Source organism: Arctopsyche grandis, chromosome 10, assembly GCF_051622035.1.
Source record: "Arctopsyche grandis isolate Sample6627 chromosome 10, ASM5162203v2, whole genome shotgun sequence".
Lineage (NCBI taxonomy): Eukaryota > Metazoa > Arthropoda > Insecta > Trichoptera > Hydropsychidae > Arctopsyche > Arctopsyche grandis.
This window is the reverse complement of record NC_135364.1, coordinates 28,480,672-28,492,745: the sequence shown is the minus strand read 5'-3', so window position 1 is coordinate 28,492,745 and position 12,074 is coordinate 28,480,672. Positions and strand designations below refer to the sequence as shown.

The 12,074-nt window shown below is 36.6% G+C and overlaps 1 protein-coding gene across 2 annotated transcripts in view; it reads right to left on the bottom strand.

The window, feature by feature from the left end:
- Positions 1–12,074, bottom strand: part of LOC143918416 (nucleoredoxin-like) — a 101,335-nt gene that overhangs the window by 20,757 nt on the left and 68,504 nt on the right. For both annotated transcript variants that reach the window (XM_077440337.1, XM_077440336.1), the window contains exons 3-5: positions 6,542–6,688; positions 2,196–2,348; positions 2,010–2,110 (exon numbers count right to left, since the gene is read on the bottom strand). In XM_077440337.1, coding sequence (XP_077296463.1) covers positions 2,010–2,110; positions 2,196–2,348; positions 6,542–6,688 — 401 coding nt within the window. The remainder of the gene's footprint in view (positions 1–2,009; positions 2,111–2,195; positions 2,349–6,541; positions 6,689–12,074) is intronic.

Below are 12,074 nucleotides of genomic sequence, written 5' to 3'. Positions count from 1 at the left end.
ACACAAGAAGTGGGTGTCGGTTGATTTACATATATGGTAACCAGTGGCGTGCGGTAAAATGTTCTCTCTTTTTGTCGTACAGCCTTACTTAATTTGCGCGAGCAGGATACAAGAGGAACAGGCTGTTCCTCTTGTGTCCTGCCCGTGCTCATTAAGTAAGGCTGTACGACAAAAAGAGAGAGAATTTCACCGCACGCCACTGATGGTAACCAAATTAATATTTATCAGCAGCGTGTACTAGTGGTTAGCATATTATGCTTTCGAGCAGAGTGGTACGGTTCGATTCTCACTGGTAGCTGTCGGCCAGACCTTGGATATGTGACTTCAGGTCGATCGTTTCCTATCAGAGTTTGATAATATATCAGAGTTCATTTAAACGGTTGCAACCAATTGGCAACCTGCCGCATCTCTCGCGAAATTTAAGTTTATTTCGACTTTCCTGATATATAAAATGCTGTAAAAATCTTTGTCAAATTTGCTATGTAATTTTTTTATCGATGTTTATAATTGGCCAGGAAGGGTTAACCTGTTAGGCCTTCCTGCTATATACGCATGTATACATATGTATAAAATAAAATAAAATAATATAATACATGTAACGAGGCTTAGCGTCCCTTTTTAAGAAACGGGCAATTTAAGAGAGAATATTGGTCGATGGGTCGCGAGATCCCATTCGCCGTTGAACACGGCTCCTCTATTCGCCGAGACCATTTTTGGCGCGAACGCGAGATCAGGTGATCAGCGCTAGTAAACTCTCTACGTTACAATTATTAAATTAAATTTTAAATTTAGCGGTTTAAATCACGCGCTCTGATGGTCATGAGCGCCTTGCGCGTCTGTGATCGTCTGTGAGCGCATTGAATTTTTTCGTATCTCAATTAACCAACCACATCCGGGGTCGGTGTTCCTTTAAGGGTGTACTAGCTACCTCTCCAGCAAGTATTAATTAAAACATTCCGGCGGTTAAACTAAAAACATATCGCACGATACATACACATATGTACATATAATCGCAGCATTGAATTTAGTGCACCGAGTGGAAATGCAAAACGAGTTATCCCGCTTGTTAATTAGCAGTTAAATTTCCTGACACTTGAGGGTCGGATAGACGCGGGGAAACACGCGGGGAGGAAAATGGGGGCGGTTCGGTACTAAAACGGATATTAAATATTACGACGGGGGACCGTATCATCGCCAAACAAACTCGCGAAGTTGGCCAAATTAAATTTGGCAATACTTTGTGCGACGACACGTCTCGCCTCTTGGAAATAAACATTTTGACATTTTTTAATCTCGCACAAAAAAACGAAATAAGGGTGTGTAGGAAGGATGCTGCGGCATTCACGCATGGACGAATAGACGACAATGGTTCTGTTGCATCAAACGTAGACCATAAAGGGTTAATGGCGGACCGATTCGTAAAAGACTACTTGAAAACACACCGCAGGAAAACACTTTGTTCAGTCAAGCGTCGAGTCGTACAGGGGAAGTCATCGAACGGGAACGGACAATGTACATATACGACTGGTCAGTGTAAGTTTGCTTTTGGAACAGTAGGTTGAAAATGGAGTGCATTTGCCCTGAAAGATACGTATGCATGTATATATTTATATGTAGGGTGATATAAGTGCTAGAATCGTCTATTCCAACTAGTTGTATATAGGTATAATGATTGATTTATTGTTGCCTGTAATATTAAATCGAAAGATAAATCAACAAAATTTCGGTTGAAAAAAAATAGTTCAGAGTGTTTAAAAATATCTAGTCTCATTGAAGAACAACTACTTATTTATTTAAACGCACAATTAGAGGCTTTTAATACTAGCTTTAACAACTGTGTGTGCAAAAAAAAATCGTCTGGAGTCCCTCCAGCTAAAATGGTCCAATTTGGAAGATCACTCGGCAGATTGCTGCCCGTTATGATTAAAATTATTATTAAGTATTGTCATATTTGGATACTTGGGTAGATAGATCATAACAAAACCATACAACCACTCTAGTTAATTTACCTGTCACTACTGACGAATATGATCTGCAGGTCATGTCCACGCCGTTTGATGAGGGAATAAGTTTCAGCCAGTTGTGGAGTGAAAGCTTTACAAGGTGGACACTGAAGAACATAAAAAAAGAAGGAAAAAGTTCAGAAACCGCATAATGTATTAAAAATATCGTTGAAAAGACTCGAAAGCACTTACCCAGTGAGCGGCGAAGTAAAAAGCTCTGACACAATCGTCAGGAAGGTCTGCATACGTGAATGGAGCAGCTTGCTTGCCACCCCCAGACTCCCCTATCGCGTCTTCCATCTCGTCCCAACGACCGCATTTTTCCAGAGGGACTCCAGCCAGGATCTAAGAGTGCGAAAAGAGGGCGACGATCATAAAGAGTGCTGCGATTAAATTTAAGATTTTTCAAAAGCTCGTACATTTCCCAAAAGTGGCAGTGAATTGGCAATGCGGAATTCTACCTATTTCCAAAGTCTACCACTCTCAAGACTATGCCCAGGCTCTCAAAACGGAAACAATAAAATCAAAGCTACGAAATCACTACTCTCCAAATACTGACTTCCGCAAAATGGACAATTTCCATTTTTTTTTTAAATAATAAGCGACCCAAGGAAGATAAATTAGGATTGAAAAATTAAGGAATTCCTAGTAAGATACGATGGAGGCAGTTTCAAATACTTTCTGTAATATTTTCTGTCAAAAGCATTTTTTAGTGGCCTAGTAAATTTGTCCACATCTGTATATTATACATAAGTATATAAAAAATAGCCTAGACTGTTAAATAAGGACATAAAGCTAAAGTTAAATAAATACTAACAAATAAGGACATAAAACACACACGGACACACTGATAAACATTGAAATACGAGGTATTTCATCAAGTTATACAGATTATGTGTGTCGGTGCGCGCCTTGTGTGCCCATGCGCGCCTTGTGTCCTAGTTTAATAACTAGCTTTAAGCTTTCGGTAATCAGCAGCGTGGTCTAGTGGTTGGCATATTATGCTTTCTAGCGGAGTGGTCACGGTTCGATTCCTACTAGTAGCTTTGTTTGTGATTTCAGGTCGATCGTTTCCATTCAGAGATTGCCAATTTTTCTGATTTCATTGCTGAAACGGTTTCTGGTTAAATTGGCTAAAAACCTTCCTACCTACTTTGTCACCACTACATGCTTATATACACATAAATACATTATGATTAATGTCCAATAAAAATTTATGTTCAAATTCATAAATTTGAGAATTGGCATTTCCTTTCCGATCTCTCTTGCAAATCTCGAGATATTCAGCGTCTTGAGGTTCATAAATTTTCTATAATAAAATGCCGCCTAAATTTCTCCATAGATGTCACTGTGGATGATACTTGTATCAATTCGCATTGTAGATGCTTGTATGACTGTTTTGTATCTGTATAAGTACACTTGTCTATACCGATCTGTAAAGGTACATGTTCGGTTGGAATAAAAATAAAATTTCCCGGGAACCAAATATGTAGTAAGCAATTTAGGCTTGCACTGTATACCATTACTATTAGTTGCACCTACCCAATTCCCAAGTACACACACATATGTATGTATGTATATCAAACATAATATAACACTGCAGTCAGTTTCATAGCAGTTGAAAGTACAGCAGTATCAAATATTTCGATCAAAGTTACGATTAGAGCGTGCAAACCTCAACAGTCCATAAATACGCAACCCCACATTGTACCGAAGGTGCCAACTTCTTAACTGACCCTATATGCGAATTTTCGTTACAAATTAATACATAACGAAATTTAAAATTAGCTGAGCACGTGAAAATCCCATTAGCTGGCCAAGTCCACTGTTGAGAACTTATCGCATAAAAACATAAGGGTTTTGGTGAATTTGGGCACCGCATGCACGAGGAAAACTTTTTGTGTCCGATATTTTTTAATAATATTTTTTTTGCCGTGAATGTATTAACGGAAGGAAGATAAATGGTGCCATTCAAACTTTTGGGTTCTCGCGTCGCTCAAGAAAATTCGCGAACGTTGAAAAATAAAATTTAATCTAGTATAATTTGGATGAGGAGGGGAGGGGGGGGGGGGTGCACAGTTCGAAAAGAAGTCCCGCATCCCCCGAGGGAAATTAGCATTATGATGATCAAGAGCGAGCCACACTGAAAAATGCTGATGATGACAATTTGTTACGTTTCAATCTTGACTAAATTATAATATTACATTAAGCAAAGGCCGGAAGCCGACTTGGTGATATATGCGAAAAATTTATCTTTTGAACTCCCTATCTGATTCTGGCTGAAATAAAATCGGATGAAAAATCTTAATGAAAGTATTCTTCTAAGTAATGGAAATATTCAAGGCTTTAAGTTCATTCCGTCACCCAATGCCGGTTTTAAATAAGTTAGGGCGTCTGTTCCTCTTGTTCCTATTCTGCGCGTGCACATTAATACGGGAGGAAAAGCCTGTTCCTCTTGTTCCTGTTGTATCCTGCTCGCGCAAATTAAGTAAGTATGTACCGTTTACCATGCAACCTTTTTTTTTGATCTTTCGATTTTCGATCTTTGCCTTCCGATATTTGCGTTTTCGGGCGTTTCACATTCGGGCCCGTGACGGAGACCGGTATAGATGTATAGATAAGAGCATTATTTAAAATCGAAAAAGTCATTATCATACACATTTTCAGAGGCTGCCATAAAAATGTTACGAAATCTTTAAAACGTTAGGAACATTTTTAAAACATTTTTTCATTAGAGATATTCAAGAGGTGTGGCATTTCAAGTCAATATTGTAACATATAAAACCTGGCGTCGAATTCTCTGAATTTAATAAAAAAAAATGATATAAACGTGCCTGGAGAGATGAAACTAGGGATTGCAATAACGGTATACCGGTAAATCGGCAACATTTCGCCATCGGTAAATACCGGTAAATTAAAAAGTTACCGGTATTTACCGTTAGCTATTTTATTGCAAATTAAGTACAATATATAGGCGTATTATTGCGTAATATTACATTCAAATCTATGCAAATGGCGTATTGTGGATTAGTTTGTCTGGAATTTGTTTACTTTCAGTATGTGATAATATATTCAGTATGTGGCAATTTCAAATTGATAAATTCACTGACAGCACAGACTAATCAAATCTTAATAAATGCGATCAAACGGTTGTTTCAATTATGATCTAAACTTTCAAACTTTAAATAAATAAATATGATTGGTAACAAATAAAAAATGAAATTTATTTATTATAGTTGTTTTACCCGGCTTCGCTCAGTATTTATAATATAAACAGCTTAAACATGGCGAATCGAATAGTACATATTCATTTTTTTTTTATTAAATTTATTTGAATCGAAAAAAATATATATTCAACCAATCGAATAGTCATAGAAACTGACTTGTTTTTGATTTCCAACCAACTATAGTTACAAACTTACAAACTCTCTTTCGAAATTATATATAAGATGTATTATATATTATATCAGAATTCAGCGGCTCCGCCGGAACCCTTCGCCCCCGGCGCCCTCCAGGCCTTTGCCCCCGACGCCCCCGGGCCTTCGCCCCCGCCGCTCTCCCTCGCCCGTCCCCATGTTGTCATGGAAATTTTGACTCATTTTCGAAGTTCCCAACCATTTTCCAACCAACAACACTTACATACAAAGTCTCCTTCGAAATTATACATATATTAGCTGTATTATACGGCTTCACTCGGTATTTGTAATATTAACCGCTTAAACATGACTAATCTAATAGTAAACATTTTATTAAATTTATTTCAATAGTTTTATTTTATATAAATTAATTTGAATACTCATTTGTTTTTTTTTTATTAAATTGACAGTCACGAACAAACAAAAATAACTAGTAAGTCTCTTATAAAAAATTATATGTACACTCCCGGCATCTGCGCCCCCTAGGGCTCCGCCCCCGATGTTTGCGCCCCCTAAGGCTTCGCCATCGGCATCTACGCCCCCGTGAACTTCGAATCCTTTGAATCGGAAAAAAGCGATTATTTGTTCGATGACGTCACGGATTTCTACGAACGAAGGATACATAGATACGTACATACAAAGTCTCTTTCCAAATTATACATTAAATTAGATTATGAATATATGTACTTTAATACATTTATATGACATTAATCACATGAGATTTACTTTTTAATATTTATGATTCAATCTAGGTTAACGTTAAAGTATCCACATACAGTTATCTAATCCACGATTTTTTTCATTTACCGGTAAATACAGGTTTACCGGTATTGGGATACATTGTTAACCGTTTTTACCGGTTTAAGAAATTTGACGGTAAATTGCAATCCGTAGATAAAATACATATACATATGTATGCTGAGAATTATAAGCGCGGCTTGATGATGATATAAGTGATTTCTTGTGCAGTGTAATAATTATACATATGTAGTTACACAATCCGACAACAAAGAGCCGCATGCGGTTTCGCGACTATAGAATAATGTTACAGAATAATATTTAAAAACCATGTGAACTTAATAAGAGGTAAGTAAAAATAATATATTCCATCATTTAGCCTACTTGTTCCAACGGTCTGGGCATCCAAGGGAAGCCTGCAGGATCATCGAGCGAGTCTCGAGAAGGACGACTAATTTCAGCTCCACCACTCTTCACCAGGACCAAAGCGGGAGCACCCACTTTAATACGGTACTTCTGAGCAAGTCGTCTCTGAAAATAAAAAAATAAAATAAAATTCTAATGAATATTCATATTAGAAAGGCGACAGAGAAAGAGGTGACAATGAAATTCAATTAAAAAAGCAACATCAATTTACATACATTTAATAAAAAGCAAATATTTTTTTTTAATTTAACTAGAAAGTGTCGAGGAAAAAACCTTTTAGATACGCCCTTATTTTTCTTTGCTTTTTTTTGTCTATTCAGATAAAGGGTTTTACATCGAATTTTTTCGCATGTCTTCTAATCTCGTTCGCCCATCGAAGATTTACGTTGTTGGCGAAACATTTTCACTCCTAGCGAGAGAAAAAAAATCTTTTCCATCCCCAACCCTTCCGGTTCAACGATCACCTTATATTATATTTCCAAGACATAATATGATACACAAAGACGCGAAACGCATGCATCCCGAGAATAATATCAAAAATACATACATACATACGCACGTTTGTATGTGTGCATATAATATTATATTATGAAATGCCGCGTTGCGGGGTAAGCGAAAAAAAAAATCGAAATTGTGTAAAAACAAAAAGGTGTTTTAAAAATGGCTTTAATAAATCACAATATTAAAGCAATTTGTATAATTTATTTGGTTAGTTACGACTCTGAACAGGCGGGTCCGCAATGTTCAGGTACATAAAACTTGCGTCGTTAAAGCGAAAAAATTCAAACCCATAGCCTTTTATTGTTATGTTTTTGCGTTTTAAAAATATAATGCGTACAATATGCAGTACAAACTTTTTGATGGTAGTTTTTATGAACGGCTTTAAGATACAAATTTCCAGTAGTACTTAAATACACATGTAAATATTATACGAATGCTATGCGTTAGGCGGAAAATGAAAATTGAAATTCGTGCAATGTTTTGTAACATTGTAAGGACATAAAATAATATATGTATTTATTTTTTATATAATAGTATAACTATATAATAGTATTACAATATAATAGCAGCGTGGTCTAGTGGTGAATGTTGAATTATTTCGTACTTGATGTTACGAGTTCGATTCCCCGCTAAGTCTCGCTGTTGGCCAGACCTTGATTTGTCTAGGTCGATCGTTTCTTATCAGAATTTGCCAATTTTTGTGATTTTCATTGAAACGATTCCTGTAAAATTGGCGTTTCCTTCCCAATTTTCTGTTGCGAACCTTTAGTTATTGTTATATCTTAGGTTTCGCCATATTGCTCACCATAGATGTCTCTGTGGTTGTTTATCGAATATAAAATTCGTATTGTTACATGAAAGTTATTCATCGCTATTTATCGTATTAATACGATGTTTGTAATATATGTATACTGACCATAGATGTCAGATATTGTATCTATGTAATAATTATGTGGACCAGGAAGGCGCATTTGGGGTTTAACTGTTAAGCCTTCCTGGTATATTTGTAAAATAAAATAAATAAATAAATACAATGCAAGGTCTTTAATAATATTACTGTAAGTTTTGCTGTCCATGAAATGACGTTGACAATTACTTTTGTCGTCTAAAAAATATAAATTTTTATTAATATATAAACAAACCGTGGATAAACGTCAACGACTATCTCGCCGGGCAGATTTAAAACGCATCTTACACGATATTTTTGCACCATCGTAATGGCGGAGGATCCATTTACTTACATACATACATATATTGATGACCAAAATGAGCAATATGGCAAAGTATGATAACGATCGGATAAGAGGTAAACTTTTTCCTGAATTGTAATCGTAAGTGAAACGTAAAGGAGGTATGTAAAAATGTATTTATTTATTTAATTTATTTATTATTTTAAAATAATAACAACAATAAAATGACCAGTGTGACCTGACAGGTTGCCCCAAAGCGTCACACCGGTCTAAAAATATATTATTCCATAAATAATTTAGTAATAACCACAACGGTGACACGACAACTCGTTCACAGATTTTCCGTAAACCGATGATGCGTTCCAGGCATTACGTATACGGCCATCTCTTTATCACCCCGTCTGTTCACCATGATCTCGTTTACACTGCCATTACGTATGCAGCCATCTCTTTCACAGACCATTTTTTCACCGATAACAGACAGTCTGTGAAAGAGATGGCTGCATACGTAATGGCATAGTAAACAAGATCATGGTGAACAGACGGGGTGAGAAAGAGATGGCCGTATACGTAATGCCTGGAGCGCATCATCGGTTTACGGAAAATCTGTGAACGAGTTGTCAGGTAACCATTAACAACTTACGTATTTTTACTATATGGCAGTTTACTCTTGTTCGATTTTTCTCGTCGAAAAGTCGATTCGTTATATTGTGCTACAACAAAAATCCGTTCTATTTAATTTAATTTAATATTTAATCAAAATTCCGTTCAATCTGCCTAAAAGGCATCGTACATATTTCCGTCGAAATTTTCCATGAGAATTTTACTCATTTGGCTGCAAATAGTGCGGGAAACCGCGTAGCTCGGGAGTTTTATCGAATTTCGCGGGGCACTAACAGGGTTGTGTACGGTCGGATCACGGTTAGTTTGCATATTTATGCGAGCGGGTGGTTCGTCTTCAGCATAAACGACCATCTACCCCACACCTACCCCCCCCCCCTCACCTCCGAACCCGCCCCTGTCCCGACGAGGGGTAAACATCGCTCGAGAGAGAGGACGCGATTATGAAAAACGCACCGTAATGAAAAGGCGCGGACGTAATGACCCGCCGGGAAAAATAAAGTACGAAAAAAAACCGGAAAACGAACGAACGAACGTAACCGAATCACGTTTTCCACTTACAACAAAATCCCTCACAAACGCGATAAATATAAAAAAAATAAAGGGTCGCGAAAACGAGATTGATAGCGCACGATGGTGCCTCTGAATAAACACACTTCGTCTCTGGAATGAACTAATTATAATATATATGTATAATGTACAGTGATTTTGTCTCACAAAAGCGTGTTTCAATTTCATAGTATTATTTACATAGCCAGCAGCATAGCTTCTGCATAGCACCAAGAGGCGCCGAGTTCGATCCCATGAGCCGACCTCGATTGAAAAGAATTTTTCTGAGTATATATGTAGTGCTGCTGGTCAGACCTGGATATGTGTGACTCTAGGTCGATCGTTTCCTATCAGAGTTTGCCAATTTTCTCTGATTTCATTGTTGAAACGGTTCCCGATAAAAAATATGGCTAAAAACCTTTCTACCTACTGTGTCACCACTATTTGAGTATTATTAATGTACAATAAAATGTATGTACAATTCATAGATGTCTCGTTAATTTGCGGGTTTTCAGTGTCTCATAATTTAGGTAATTGGCCAGGAAGGCGCATTGGGGTTTACCTGTAAAGCCTTCCTGCTATAAAACGTACAACAAAAAAAAATAGGTATAACTAGCAGTATAGTTAAGTACATAGTTAAGCTCTAATTAGCCAGCAGCATGGCTCGGTGGTTTGGTTGATACTAAGCACCGAGTGGTCGCCGGGTTCGATCCCATGAGGTGGCTTCGATTGAAAAATAATTTATTCTGAGTATAATCTTTAATGCTGCTGGTCAGACTTGGATATTTCTGACTCCAAGTCGATCGTTTCCTATCAGAGTTTGCCATTTTATCTGATTTAATTGTTGAAGCGGTTCCTCCATCGAATTGGCAAAATTCATCCTACCCTCTATGTCACTATTATTTGAATATGATTTCAAAAATTTATTATCTATAACATACATATGTAGATGTCTCGCTAATTTTTTTTTTATATATAGTATTTCTATTATGACTCAACTCAGATAATTTACAATGATCATGATCATTAACTACAAAACAACACCAAATAAGTTTCAGCAGCATGACTCGGTAGTTGCGTTTATACTAAGCACCGAGAGGTCGCTAGGTTCGATCCCGTGAGCTAACCGCGATTGAAAAGAATTTATTCAGAGTATAATCTTCAATTTTACTGGCCAGACTTGAATATCTGTGACTCCTTGGTAGAGTCTTCTTGGTTGCTGATAAATCCTACACTTTTGGCACATTGCCTTGAAAGATTGCAGAGAATATTTTGCACGCATTTGTTGATGATGATCCCGGAAGATGAGCTGATCGGATGAAATATAATATGTAGTCAAGTCAGTCAGTTTTGATCTTAAAGAGATTTGAAAAGACTGAAAAGAAGGACTCAATTCAGATAATTTACAATGATCATGATTATCAACTACAAAACAACATCAAATAAGTTTCAGCAGCATGGCTCGGTGGTTACGTTGATAATAAGCACCAAGAGGTCACCGGGTTCCATTCCGTTAGATGATCGCGATTGAATGGAAATCATTCCGAGTATAAGCTTTAATGCTGCTTGTGAGACCTGGATATTTGTGACTCCAAGTCGATCGTTTCCTGTCAGAGTTTGCCGATTTATCTAATTTCATTGTTGAAGCGGTTCCTCCATCAAATTGGCAAAAGCCATCCTACCCACTATGTCGCCACTATTTGAATATGATTTCAAAAATGTATTATCTATAACATACATGTCTCGCTAATTTTATTATATATATGTAGTATTTGTATATACATACATACATATGTATGTCAGGCCATAGTGACGCGTTAGAGTATTCTGTAATGTCACTGTGGCTAATATGTAAATAAATAAATAAATCTCGATTGAAAAGAATCAAACGTTATATGATTTGAAAAATTTCTGCGGTGCTAATGGTAAGATTACAATATCTACATATATACAATCATTCATGTGACGTATATTACATTGTATATACATATACATATGTATGTAGGTATAGAAAGCATTTTTTGACGAGCGTGAAAATTGCTGTTGGAAAATGACACAGTCCCCTTTTATTACGGTGAAAACTTGGGAAATTTATCGTATCGAAGTGAAAAATTTGGGAGTTGATTGCCGCTTCCATGAATTTATGTCGATGATATCCGGTAATAAAATCGAATAGTGTCGTTTCATTGTGACCATTTTCGACAGTTCGCTCGTTCTTTGGGAAAACGATGAAAAATATTTCCAGAAAACACATCACCAGTGACGCACATCCAAAGGATACATAAAAACAAAATATAAAATGTATCCATAGATATGAGTTTTTTTTTTAATTTAAGCCTTCGTTATGTATGTAGCAGAGTGAATTTTATTTTATTTTTTATACACATACATACCAGGAAGACCTAACAGATAAAGCCCAATGCGCCTTCCTAGATACTTATAAGACTAATATATGGATGAAATTCATCCATATATAGTCATTTATGGATGAATTTCAGAGAATCCGAGAATTCGAGAAGTTGAAAACTCGAAATAGGACAAATTTGTTGGAACCGTTTCAATGGCTATCAGATAAATTGGCAAACTCTGATAGGAAATTATCACATAATCAGTGGCGTGAACTAGTAGTT